Genomic DNA, 13,656 nt, shown 5'->3' on the forward strand with positions numbered 1-13,656 from the left:
TTGGCCAGTTCCTTACTGCGGGTGCCTCGGTTTCTGTCCAGGACGAGGGCGTGCTACTGCCTGGTGGGGTGCGTGGGTTCAAGCCCTGTCCTTGCAGTGAATGGCGGCAGGGCCTTGGGCAAGTCCCTCGGCTGTCGGCGGCCTCGCTTTCCCACCTGTGAGATGGGGCGGGCACGGCGCCCTCTCTCCGTCACCCCTGGTGAGCGCCGTGGGCGCAGGCGGGTAGCCCAGCGGTGGCTCGTGTGCCCCCTCCCTGCAGTGCTGCCAGACGCTGGTCTCCCACCACGTGGACCCCTCCCTGCGGGACAAAGATGGGTGCACGGCAGCCGACCTGGCTGACTACCACGGACACTGGGACTGCGCCCGCTTCCTGCAGGAGGCCGCCCGGCCGGTAAGCTCCACGGTCCCCGTCCGTCCCCGGGGGCCGGGGTGACGGGACTCCTGCCGCCCTGATGGCCGAGTTAGAGACAAAGCTCATTGCGGACGCCATGCTGTTCCCAGGAGAAGGGGCCTGGCCGGGACCGAGCCAGCGCCGCAAGTCAGCTGGCCGGGGGCCAGGGCCGGGGCCGGGCAGCCACAAGGGCTGTGACGGGGCCGTGATGGAGCCGTGACAGGGCTGTGGCAGGGGCCGTGATGGGCCATGGCAGGGATCACGGCAGGGGCCACGAGAGAGGTTGGGACTGGGACTGTGACTGGGCCTGTGACAGGAGCTGTGATAAGGACCATGACTGGGGTCATGACAGGGCTGTGACTGGGGCCGTGACAGGAGCTGTGATAAAGGCCATGACAGGGCTGTGACAGGGGCCGTGACTGGGGCTCCCACCGGGGCTGTGACAGGTCGGGACAGGGGCCAGGGCTATGGCCGAGACCAGGGCTGGGCTTGTGGCTGGACCTTGGCTGGGACTCCTGTGGGGTGACGTTGTCAGACTGAGGATACCCTGGGGGCAGGAGCAGGGCTCTGGGTCCTTGGTGAGGTGCCAGCCCCGTGGCCGTCCTGAAGGCAGAAGGCAGCAGGTTCCAGCCCCGTGCCCCCATCTCGGCGTGGCCCTCGTGGCTCCACACCCCGCCGAGCCATTTCCCCATCCGTGGGACAAGGATCCCATGCATCCTGCTGGGCCAGCCCCCCACACATGGCAGGCCACCACAAGCTCGCGCTGAATGAAGAGTGGGTGGGGCCAGGCACACAGGTGGCTTGGAGTCAGCGGTGTGGTCCGCATGGAGCCTGGTACCCCGGGTCCCTCCCGCCCATCCCTCCCCCCTTCCAGGCCCAAGGCAGTTGCTATGACAGATTAGTCCCCACCTGCCACAGCTCTTGCCACTTTCCTTTAGTGGCCACCCTTTCGGAAGGTGTCCCTGGGACCACCTGGCCCCATTTCCGGGTGAGAGCCTGAGGTCCACCGGGGAAGCTGCCCCCCGCCCCCCAAAGCCAGGTCTCACTGTGGCACCGCTGCTGTGCCTCTTTTTCCCTCAGGAGCATCCGGGACCAACTGAGGCAGAGCTGCAGGCCTCCCTGGCCCTGGGCCTGTGGGACAGTCCTCACCCGGCCCCTGCCAGGAGCCTCTTGTCACCGCCACCTGAAACCCACACCCAGGCTCGCTGCGGTTCGGGGCAGCTCGGGTGCCCTGGGGCACATGTCAGTGCCCTGCTGTTGTGGTTTGAGAAACGAGAATTTACTGCTTGAAGTGATTTATTTGCGGAATGATGTATGTATGTTGCCTTTGGGCTCGGGTTCGAGGAGTTGGTCGGGCTCCGCAGGTTCCCGGTGTAGTGGGCGGAGCTTCCCAGGCCACAAGCCAGGAGTGTCCGGGCCCTCAGGGACCCTCGCAGCCCCTGTGTGGTCCCTGTGTGGTTCCTGGGGCCAACCCGGAAGGTGAGATCAGGAGGTGGGGTGGGCGCTGCTCGGCTGCCGGGGAGCAGGTCCCGCCTGGCCTCAGGGTGGGGTCCCCGGCCTGTCCCCAGCCTGTCGGGGCAGCGACCCTGACCTCAGCTTTCCATCCCCAGGTGCCAGCACACCTGCCAGAACCCCCTGGCCTCTTTGCCCAGCTCTTTTGGGGGCCGGGGGTTCTGGTGTCTCCTGACTCCCCGGGCCGTGGAGAACCGGCCCGTCCCAAGCTGCTGGGGGGGTTTGGCTGCCCTGGCCATCTCCCAGGTATCACCATAGGATTCGAGACAGAATTCTGGTCTCTGGGGGCTCCCCCAACCAGCCTGGGCCGACTGTGTGGCCCCCCAACCCCGGGCTCACTGCTGTGTCTGCGGGGAGCTGGGGGAGCCTGTGTGGGACTTGGGGGGACCAGAGCCTCCCTTCTGCCTCGCTGAGCGCCCAGGGCAGCAGGCCAGTCCCTCGCCTGTGGCTGGCATGTCCCCCTTCCCAGGCCGCCTGCCTCGCGCTCGCAGGCTTGGCCCCACGGGAGGGCAGGGTGTCAGCTGTGGGCCCCGGGGCCCGGGAGTGGGGGCTGTGCGCCTAATGCAATATTGATGGAAACGCAATATCCACAGGTGGCCGTGCCGGCCTCTTCCTGTGCTGGGCTCAGGAGAGGCAAAAGCTGTCGTCTTCCGCACCACAGGACAGCCTGCGCTGGCCCCGGGGAGGTCGTGGGTCTCCAGAGACGTGGCCCGGGGGACAAGACCAGGCTGGTGGGGGCGAGGCAGGCCCTGCCCACGGCTCAGGGAGGCCAGGCCCCACCTCAGCCTGGGCCAGGTCTGTCTGCCCCCCTGGCTCTCAGGCACCGCTCTGCACAGTGAGGGGTTGGGCCTCTCTGACCTGGGTGGGGCAGGGGCTCCAGGGGCGGCAGCTGCAGGGCCGGGTGTGAGTGAAGTCCTGGTCAGGTGGTGGCACTGATGAACAGCGGCCTCAGGTGGCGAGCACGGCCCTCCAGGAGGGGAGGGGCGCACCCCCTAGCACCTTCCAGAGCACCCGGACTGTCCTGTTCACCCCCAGCCCTGTACTCCCTCCCTCCGGGGTTGGGGTGGCTCCTTCTGGCTGGGTAGCACTGGCGAGTTCTGAGCATCTCCGAGCCTCAGTTTTCCCATCTGTAAAACAGGGTTGAAGAGCCTTGTGAAGGCAGAGGAGATGCACGGTGGGGGCTAAGTCCCTCCCCTAGGTCCAGAAGGACTCTAGGACCCTCTCCTTTCGGCTGGGGAAACTGAGGCCCAGAGAGGGCAAGGGACTCCCTCGGACAGCCTCCTCTCCAGGGAGAGGTGGGGCCTGGCTGTGCGGCCAGTAACTGAATCTCAGCCATGGTGACCGGTGTCCGGCACCCATCTGTGGGTCATGATTTTCTCCGCCCGGGTGGCATTACAGGCCTGTAACCCTGCTCGCCACAGCTGTCCTCTATGTATAATGCATGGCGGGCACAGCATTGCTCAAATCTCACCGAAAACAGGAAAAGACAGCAGGCCGCGGGAAGGGCGCCAGCCCAGGCCCAGATGTCTGCCGGCCTCCGGCCAGTTGCCCGGTTCGGGGACAGTCTTGTCCTGCCAGCAGGACACAGAGGTCGGGACCCAGTGTCTGTGCTCCTTCGGCTCCGGGCAGCTTCGGTCAGTCAGCATGCCGGTTTCCCGCCACCTGGGAAGCTGCCCAGCGGACCCGGTTAGAAGTCCGGGTGAGCGCCTCTCCAGGGTAACCACGGGGATCAGGTCCGAGCCCCACCGGTGCCGGGTCCTGCCAGGCGCCCCCCGTAACTCCTCATCTTCCTGACTTACAGGCGAGGAAACCGAGGCCCAGGGAGTGGCTCCCCAGCGCTTCTCAGTGGTGAGGGGTAGAGCAGGATTCAGCCCCGAGGTCTCCCAGGCTGTAGGTGCCACTCTGGGGCCCAAGTCCATTTCCCTGGGCCTCAAACCAACTGCCGGCCTCTTTCGTCTCCCCCTGCCTGAGAGGCCGCTGTGGCCCGAGCTGAGTCCGCAGTCCTCCAGGGGGTGGGGAGATTTGTGCCCCCCACCCCTGAGAGCGGAGGGGCCGCGGGCTCCCAGGCAGGGGCAGGAAGCAGGGGGAGTCCTGGCGGGGCAGGGGCCCCGGGCAGCAGGGGGACCCTGTGGTGCGGGCGCCCCCGGGGCTCAGCCGTCCTCCGTCAGACCACAGGGCCAGGCTCTCTAGCTGTGCCACAGGGTCTGGGGTCTGACTCAACCCTGCCTGAAGGTCGTGAGCCAGCAAACGTCTGTGTCGTGGATGCTGGAAGACGGCACAAGAGTCCCGGGTCCAATGCACCTTGCAGAGAGCAAGCATCATGTTTTATTGGGTCCCAGCGTGATGCGATATGGGCCCAGATGGCTACCGGGCACACAGGAGGTGGGGGAAGGATGGTGGAGCCTGGGGGACCCCCATTTTATTTGGGAGCAACAAGGCTCCTCTGGGTCTGTCCCTAGAAATGCAGCCAGAACTTGCATCCGTGGAAGGAGTGCGAGAGACCCGGCCGGCGCCAGCCCCCCCACCCCGCCCCCTGAGGCCCACCCATCTGCCTCCTCCTCTACTGCTGATGCCCCTGGACCAAAGGAGCAGTGATCCGAGGGCCTCCCGGAGCAAGGACTAGGGGCTCAAATAAGATTCCGATCCCAGCTCTCCCGCATCCCAGCTCTGGGGCCTTGAGGAAGCCCCTTGCCCTCTCTGATCCTGTCTCCCCGTCTGCTCCCCGGGGGGCTGTGGGAGAGGGGTTCTGTACCAGAGGATCCCTCTGTCTGACCCAGGGATCTCAGTCCTGCCCGCATCCCCGGAGGGTCTGCTCCCCTGCACCGTGGAGGGTTAAGGTGCATGGTAAGGGATCCCACAGCCACCCCAAGCCCGCCTGGCCACCCGATACCTCCGCCTTCAAATATTAATGCCACACCTCCTGCTCTCCCCGGGGCGGCAGCTGCCACAGGTCCTGACAGCCCCAGGACGGCTGCAGCTCCCCGTGCGCAGCCCGGCCCCTGTCTCTGCGGGTCCTCCCGGGCTGGGGGCCGGCGGACGCACCCCAGCCCACCGGGGCTCCCGGGATCTCCACACGGATTCCCGCGAGGACTGAGGTGTGAGGTGCGTGGTGGCTGGGCAGACGGGGTTTCAGGCTGTGTCCCTTTCCAGTGGCCACAGTGGGCCGCGGGGCCTGGACAGGAGAGCAATGGAGCGTCTGGAGACACTCGGGTGCGGGTCAGGGGTTCTCCTGAGGGCACCGCCGAGCTGAGGTCAGTCAGTGCCTCCTCGCAGGGAGGTGGGATCAGGATGTGAGCAAGGGGACACTCAGAGTGACCCAGGGGTTTGTCCAGCAGGACCAGCTGTATCACATGCAGGGCCAGCGCACGACGAATTTGGGGCTGCTTATTCAAAAATGATTAAGAAATTTATTTTTTTATTTAAACAAATTTCTTAACATTTATTTTTTAGAGACAGAGAATGGGCAGGGGCGGGGGGGCAGAGAGAGAGGGAGACACAGAATCCGAAGCAGGCTCCGGGCTCCGAGCTGTCGGCACAGAGCCCGAGGTGGGGCTCGAACCCACAGACCGTGAGATCACGACTGCAGCCGAAGTTGGACACTCAGCCAAATGAGCCCCCCAGGCGCCCCCAAAATGATTAAGGATTTTAAGACAGAGACAGCAGAGCATCAAACAGCGCTGCAACATGGGCCACACCCTCCAGACACCCTCCGGCCACAGGCCACACATTCCACGTGGGGCTGTTTTGAACCATGTCCTCTGTCCTGCTCGGGGCTCTCTGCAGCCCCAACCTGGAGGCGTGTCCAGCCTCCGCTGCCCGCGGAAGGAGGGGTGAGGAGCTCCAGTCTGACGGCCAGGGTGGGGTGCTGAGGGGGGTGCGGCTGTGGTCCGACTGGCTGGAGACACGAGCCGGGGCAATCAGGTGTCAGAAGGGCCTCCGTGACGCTGCCCAGGGCCCCGAGGTCTGCCGTCCAAGAGACGGCGTCGGCCGGACTTCAACTTTCATCTTTAAACCAAAAAGTGATTTCTCTGCTGCCGAAGGAGGGACACGCAGGGGGCAAGGAGGTGAGCACTGTCCCCCTGCTGGCACCCCTGTGCTGTTAGAGTGGCCTGCACACCCCGTGTCTCCTGCTGGCTAGTCAGCTGGCCCAGAAGTCTTGGCTTCTGTCAGTCGGTCCCAAAAGCTGAGGCTGCTCAGGGCTGAGCTGGGGAGAGAGCTCCAGGTCAAAGGCTCTTTCGGCTGCCACCCGTCAGTGCTGGGGGCGGGGGAGGTGGCCAGAGGCAGGTCTGTGCCTTGCCCTGGACATGGGGCAGGCTACGGGGGTGAGTTTGGGGTGTCCCTGCAGTGCCGGGCCTGGGTTTCCCCAACCACCAAGCTCCCTGGGAGTGAACTCGGTGATCTCTGTTTCCGAGTGGCCTTGGGGAGGGGGTGGCCTGGGCACCACACCACTGCTCTGAGGTGAGGCCACAGCCCCACAGCCCCTGCTTGTGGCTCTGAGAAGTGTTCCAAGTGCCTCTCGGTTTCCCTCTGTGCCCGTTGGTGGGGACTCCGCTCTCCTCTCAGAGGGGGGTGCCCTCGAGGCACTTTGTCTCAGCACGGAAGTCCGGGACGGTCAGGGAGGGGGGTTGCGTGTACATGAGCGTGTATGTGGGGGCGTGCACATACATGTGTATGTGCGTGTGCGTGCATGTGGGTTGTGTACACGTGTGTGTGCGTGCGCATGTATACACACGCATGTGTGAGTGTGTGCACATGTGCACGGGTGCAGGTGTGTGCACGCATGTCTCATAAGGCCAGAGAGAGGTAAGCACAGGCTGGACACCTGGCCCTGACCCAGCACCTGGAGCTGCCGCGTTGAGCTGGTTCCAGAGAAAGGCTGAGCCAGGCCTTTAGATGGGGGGGCTCACCTGCCGGTGGTGGTGGCCACATGCGGGGGCACGGTGAGTGACGGCACTGAGACAAGTACATGGGCAGCGCGAGGAGTCCTGGTCACCAGGCATGGAGGGGTGGGCAGACACGGGGGGACAGAACCTCAGTCCTGCGCACTTCACCCTCTCCAAGCCCCGTTCCGAGATGCACATGCCCTCCTCCCCCACCAGGGAGACTGGGCCACGGCCAGCCTGCCGGATGCCCCCTCCACCCCACCAGTCGTGCGGCGGCCCAAGCCAGGGCTCACTGGGGCCTCCTGCTGACCAGGTCCGTGTCCACCCCCAGGTGCCACTCCTGATGACGCCACCGCCACCACCGTTTCCCCCTCCTCCACTGTCAGCTGCCAGGCACCCCCCGGAGGATGGAATGAGGGGCTCGGGTTTCAGGAGCCCCACCCGTGAGTACACGTCTCCAGGGGAGACTGGCCTGGACCACAGGCGCGGGGAGTGGGCGTTGCTGGCCCCGCCTCTGAGGTCCTTTGGGGGGGGGGGGGCTGGGAGAGCAGTGGACTCCAGGCAGCCGGGCCCACAAGACCTCCAGGACACAGTTGGGGTCATCCCTCCCACCACCCAGCCCCCAGCTTCTCCCAAATTTCCATTACTGTCTGGGTTGCTTCTTTAAAGGGAGGATCAACATTTTCCGTAATGGACACTTACAATTAACTGGCCCCCTGCGCAGCCCTCCGGGGTCCCTCTGTGAGCTCTGAGCCCCCAGGGCCCGGACGTCCTGCCTGTGTGACCTTGGGCAGCCTCATTCCCTCCCTGGGCCTTGGCTTGTCCGGAGAGAGGTAAATCTCAAAGGTCAGGTCACCGGGGCCCAGGCCGCTTCTGGATCTGCTGCTGTTGGTTGGAGCCCCCGGCAGGTGGGATGTCCACGGACTGGCAGGGGCAGGCCGCTGACTGTTAGGGAATTAGGGCCGTTCTACCAAAAATTGAAACGGAGGGGCGCCTGGGTAGCTCAGTCGGTTAAGCGCCTGACTTCAGCTCAGGTCACGATCTCACAGTCTGCGGGTTCAAGCCTCGCGTCGGGCTCTGTGCTGACAGCTCAGAGCCTGGAGCCTGCTTCGGACGTGTGTCTCCCTCTCTGCCTCTCCTCTGCTCATGCTCTCTCTCTCTCTCTCTCTATCAAAAATAAATATACATTAAAAAAAATTGAAATGGAACACGAAAAATCTCAGCAGGCCCCACATTTGTGAGGGTTAGCACCATCTCGTGGAGTGGGTTGTGGTTATACAGTCCCACAGAGGAGTGTGTGCGTGTGTGCGGTGCAGGACCTGTTTCTCGCTCAGGGTGTGGCCCTGGTGTGCATGTTGGCATGCTTTGGGAGGGGCTGCCTTAGGTCCCCAGACCACCCTGTGCCCTCCCCGGCTCCTTCCAGGGGCGGGTGAGGGGCTAAAATTCAGGTTCTCCAACTGGCCAGGCTAGGAAAGCCCCACAGGCGCCCGCAGAGGTCCAGCACCCCGGGTCCCCGGGCGCTTTGTTGGCGGCTGGCTGCAACTTTGGCTGCAAGTCTAGCAGTCCTTCAGGAATACCAGCTCTGCCCTAGATCCAGGGTTCTCTACCCCCCACCCCTGCCTTCTCGGGAAGCCCCTTGACTCTGCTTCCCTTCCCCCCACAGTAGAGTCTCCCAGCCCAGCCTGGCCTGACCAGCATGACCCACTTCTGCCGAGGGAGCAGATAACCTGCGCAGCACCCCCAAGGGTCACCACCGACACCACTGCCGTCCCCGCGGTACGCCTCCTGCCTCCTGGTCCCTCTCCCAAGGCCCCCCAGCCAACCCCCCAAGCTCACCTGGCCTCTCATCAGTATTCTGTGTGGCCCAGCCAGGTCACTTCCAGGGCAGAGATGCAGTTGTCCATGGTGGGGGGGGGGGGGGGCGCCTGGAGTCTACTGTCCTCCTCCTCAGGGGCTCCCACCCAGCCCAGGACCCACTGGAGGAGGCCAGCTCCTCTCTCTCCTTTTTTTTCTGGGCCTGAGGCCTTTATAAATCCAACCCACCCCTTCCTTGAAAGGGTGCCAGGAACTCTCAGCCCCTGAGATGTCCGGTGCAAGTTTGGGAAATGCTGCATGGTGCTGTCCCTCTTGGAGAGTTATAGGGCACACAGCATTTTAAAGGCTCTGACAAGTCCTGCAGTTCAGAGTTGGCCGCCAGACTTTCCCTATGTAACTGCTCTCCAAATGAGTTTGCCCATCCACATGGCAACCTCTTGTGCCATATATAGAACAAGGGAAGAATCTCGGGGTTGCTTCTCTCAGTCAGAGATCGCCCCACTCACATACCTGGATCCCACAGAACACCAGGGGCCCCTGCCCTCAGAAGCCAACGCTTACCAGGCTGGGTCTCCCCACCCCTCTCTGGCCTGTCCCCACCCCCTCCTCCCTGGGCCTTGCTCACCCCATGGGGCCCTCCCCACCGGTCCCGGGGCAGGGGGGGAGGTCCCCTCAGGGACTTGAGTGACCTACCCGAGTCTGCACAGGGAGAGGAGATGGCGGCGGGGGACGCCCCAGACTGCCTGGCCGCGCTGCACCTGAACAGGCTGCCCTCGGGCGACCTCGATTGGCTGGTGCCCACGCAGGACGAGCGCGGCCGACCCATCCCAGAGTGGAAGCGGCAGGTGATGGTGCGGAAGCTGCAAGCCCGCCTGGGCGCAGACCCCGAATCCCAGGCCCAGGTGGGGCCCGGTGGGGCAGGGCGGGGCGTGAGAGGGGGCGGGGCGGGGCAGGGGGCGGGGACCTGCCGGAGAGGGGTGGGGCGGGGCGGGGCCAAGGGGTAGAGAGTGGAGGCGGGGCAGAAGGCTCCGTCCTGGCAGGTGGGCGCGGAAGGTGCGGGGCCTGAGCCCACACCTCGACCGGGCGCCCCACTGCGTGCCCCTCTGTGGCCCCAGCTTCCTCCTCTGCCAGACGATGAAGTTGAACCAGATCAGGGAGCTGGGAACTTCTTCATCTGGTTAGAGGTGTTATTTCCACGTGTTCTTTTATGTAACCATTTTTATCCCACCTCTACCTCGTGTCAGGCCGTGTTCTAGGCAGTGAGGGAGACCAGCCCTGCGCTCCCAGCCCTCACGTTCCAGCAGGGAAGACAGGGTGATTGGGCACCTGATGGGGTGTGGGGGGCAGGGAGGGTGATTCCAGGTGTCATGGAGAGAAGCAGAGCAGGGGGAAGGGGAGTGACGATTCCATACGGGTGCTCAGGGGCAGCCTGTCTGGAGAGGTGGCCTTGAGCAGGGGCCAGAAAGAAAGGAGAGAGGAGCCCTGCGAGAATTTGGGACAAGTGATTCTAAGCAGAGAGAAAATAAGTGCAAAGGTCCTGAGGCATGAGTGGGCAGCCCAAGGACCAGGAGGAGGCTGGTCCCTCTGAGTGCAGTGAATGAGGTGTGACGGACAGAGGTGAGGTCAGAGAGGGACCGGGCGGGCGGATGTTACAGGACTGCTCAGTGTCAGGCCTTTGGGGAGCCTTTGGGAATCTGAGCAGAGTAGCGGGCTCCCCCTAGCTGTCGTGTGCACAGTAGCTCCAGTCTTAACCCTGGAGGGATCCGGTTTTGTCTGCTTCGTCCGGCGCAGGCTCTGCTCCGTGCTCTGGGCCCGCTGGGCCCCGCAATCAGAACTTAGTCCTGCAGAGCACTGCCCGGGGCCAGACAGCCCCAGGCCTCTGGGCAAAAGCAGGTGCTGGTTCAGGCCCCTCACCTGCGAAATGGGGCTCCTCCCCCAGGGGGTCCTGAGCTGTAATCGGGCTGGCACAGAGCACAGAGGGGGCCAGCTCGGGGTCCCTGTCCCATAGGCCTTGAGCGCCGGGGGTAGGGGAGGGCAGCCAGCAGGAGAGCCCAGAGCAGAGAGCCAGAAGCAGCCGCCCAACCGCAGAAGGTTCCGGAGCTTGGCGGGAGGGGCGGGGAGGGGTCTGAGGAGAGAGAGCCTTTGGATTAAACGCTGAGGAGATGAGATTAGGATGTGGGCGTGGCAGAGCAGAGCAGAGGGACCCCGTTCTGAGGGCAAAGACGGGGCGCCCAGAGGGCAGAGTGGCTGCCCGGAGCCTCAGACTCGGGACTGGGGCCGGCCAGCCTCCCGGTTTATTCTAAGTCCGGCCGAGGGCCAGCTGGAGTTGAGGGGCTGGGCCGGGGTCCGTGGCAGCACCGGGGGCCAGCCCACCCTGGGGGGCAACGTGCCCTCTGCCGGCTGGGCTCGGGGCGCTGCTGACCCGGCCTCCCCGCCTCCAGGGCGACAGCGGGAGCGAGGGCCCCGCGGAGCAGGCGGCCTGGCGGTACTCGCAGACGCACCAGGCCATCCTGGGCCCCTTTGGGGAGCTGCTGACCGAGGACGACCTGGTCTACCTGGAGAAGCAGATCGCCGACCTGCAGCTGCGCCGCCGCTGCCAGGAGTACGAGAGCGAGCTGGGCCGCCTGGCGGCCGAGCTGCAGGCCTTGCTGCCCGCGCCCCTGGTCAGCATCACCGTCCACAGCCGCTTCCTGCCCCGGGCGCCCGGCCCCGAGGGTGAGGAGGCTCCCGCCCCCGCGGCGGAGCCCAAGGGCCCCTCGGGGGCCTCGGAGGCGGAGCGCGGCGAGCAGCCCCTGCCCTTCTGGTGCGGCCACGTCGCCCGGCTGGTGCGCAGCATGTCCCTGCTGCTGAAGGGCATGAACGGGCTGGTGCAGGGCGAGGGGAGGCCCCCGCGGGAGACCCACGCGGAGGCCCCCGCCGGCCCCCCGAGAAGCGAGGCGCAGCGCGAGATCCAGCAGTGCGGCGTGTCCGTGCGATCCCTGCGCGGCAACTTCGAGTCCGCTCCGGGCCCGTCCTGCGCCCCAAACCCGGGCCCCTGGGAGCCGGGGGCCCCGCCCGGGCGGTGCCCGAGAGGCTGCGGGCCCGCAGCCCCGCAGCCCCACAGCAGCCCCGCGGGAGGGGCGCCCGCGCCGGGGGACGCAGAGAAGGCCAGCGACTCGGGCGTCGGCTGCGAGGAGGCCCCGTCGGAGGCGGGGGCCGCGCCCGGCGCCCACCTGGCCAGCCTTCGCAAGGAGCGCATCGTGATGCTCTTCCTGAGCCACTGGAAGAAGTCGGCCTACGCGCCGGCCCTCAAGGCCGCGGCCTGCAGGACCCTGGAGGCCCGCCGCGCCGCGCCGCCGCCGGCTCGGGAGGCGGCGGCTGGGGGCCCTGGGCTGCCGCCCCCACCGCCCAGCGAGGGCCCCCGGCTGGGCCACCTGTGGCAGCAGCGCCACGTCATCGCCCACCTGCTGGGCAACTGGAAGGCCATCATGGCACACGTGCCGGCCCGGCAGCTGCGGCGGCTGAGCCGGCGGCCCCGTGGGCCGCTGTCCCCCGAGCAGTTCCTGCCCCACGTGGACGGGGCGCCCGTGCCCTACGGCGGCCTCACGCTGGACCTCTTCATGCTGGGCTACTTCCGGCTCCTGGAGTGCGAGCTGCCGGCCGAGGAGCGCAAGATGCGCCACCTGCTGTGTTTCGAGGTCTTCGAGCACCTGGGCGCCCACGGCTGGGACGCGGTGCGCGCCTTCCACAAGGCCGTGACCGACGAGGTGGCCGCCGGCCGCCGCGCCTGGACCGACGGCTTCGAGGACATCAAAGCCCGCTTCTTCGGCTCCAGCCGAGGTCCCGCCTGGGACGCGGAGCCCGGCCGCAAGTCGGGGCTGACGCCCCTGGGGCCCCTGCCCCCCGCCGCCGCCCCCAGCAGCAGCGCCGAGCCCCCCGCGCAGAGGCCGGGGTCCGGCTGCCAGCGGGGCAGCTTCAACAGCGAGGACATCTGTGGCTACATCGACCGCAGTTTCGCCTTCTGGAAGGAGAAAGAAGCCGAGATGTTCAGCTTTGGAGAGTGAGACCGGCCGGCAGCCTGCCTCTGGGAGTGGGGCGTGGGAAGGGGTTCTGGCTCTCCCTGCTCGTTTCCTTTGCCCCCCACCTGGTGGCCGGGTGGGCCCCGAGGCCGGGCTGGCCGACACTCCACACGACACTCACTCGCTGTGCCGACGGCCACGTCCAGTCCCACCCCTGCCGGGTTCCACCCCCGCTATGCGAGTCAGTTTCAGTTTCAGTTTCAGAATCCTCACCAGGGACGGAGGAGCCGTCTCTGCCTCCCAGCCGGCCCTGAGGTTAGAGGCCTTGCCCTCCAGCTCCAGGCCGTCGGCCCCGGTGTCCTCCAGGCCCCTGGGATGCTGGCCTGGGTTTCCCCTCGGGCTCTCCTTCCAGGGCCCAGTAGCCTGCTGTCACGCCCCTCCGCGTCTCCAGCACCGGTGGCTCCGGCCACGTCCACAGCCTTTGTCTGCCTCCTGCCGACCTTGGGCCATGCCTTTTCACCTCCCCAGGCCTCTGTCTCCGTCGTGAGATGACAGAGCTGGGGGTTGGAGAGAATGGGATTTGACTCAGGCCTTCCCGAATTCTCTGGGTCAGAGACAAGGCCCACGGCGGTCAGTATAGCCCCACTGACAGACTCACGTTCTGCTGCTGTGCCCTGCTCCCCCCGGGGCGCTCCAGAGGACCCGGGCCCCGAAAGGAAGCCTCCCTTGGGCCTCCTGTCCTCTCCTCCAGCTAACCAGCTGCCCTGGCCACACGGCCCAAGGCAGCGGCAGGGCCCCCCCTGCAGGCTCGGGGGAGCAGGGACATAAGGAATTTTTCGCAGAGAACCAGTGTCTGAAGGGGACTCTGGGCACAGGCGGCTGTCACCCCACCCTCAGATGTGCGCTGTTAGATCAGAGAACATACAGATGGAAGGTTCCGAGGCACAGCCACTTCCTGTGTGGCCCCCCCCCCTCCCGTGTCACCCGCACCCTCCTCCCTCAGAGGACAGCCCAGGTGCTGCAGGGTGTTGAGCGAACATGGCACCGGGGGCTCTAG

At 65.9% G+C, this 13,656-nt stretch overlaps 1 protein-coding gene across 1 annotated transcript in view; it reads left to right on the forward strand.

Annotated features, from left to right (window-relative positions):
* The window catches only part of ESPNL (espin like), a 28,465-nt gene extending 15,283 nt beyond the window's left edge, over window positions 1-13,182 (forward strand). The window contains exons 5-9 of the mRNA XM_086720085.1: window positions 260-391; window positions 7,118-7,229; window positions 8,450-8,562; window positions 9,309-9,503; window positions 11,043-13,182. Of these exons, the coding sequence (XP_086576211.1) occupies window positions 260-391; window positions 7,118-7,229; window positions 8,450-8,562; window positions 9,309-9,503; window positions 11,043-12,644 (2,154 nt within the window). The 3' untranslated portion in view covers window positions 12,645-13,182. The remainder of the gene's footprint in view (window positions 1-259; window positions 392-7,117; window positions 7,230-8,449; window positions 8,563-9,308; window positions 9,504-11,042) is intronic.
* Window positions 13,183-13,656: the final 474 nt, after the last annotated feature.

The sequence above is a fragment of the Puma concolor genome, chromosome C1 (assembly GCF_028749965.1).
Source record: "Puma concolor isolate L17-30 chromosome C1, mPumCon1.1.hap2, whole genome shotgun sequence".
Lineage (NCBI taxonomy): Eukaryota > Metazoa > Chordata > Mammalia > Carnivora > Felidae > Puma > Puma concolor.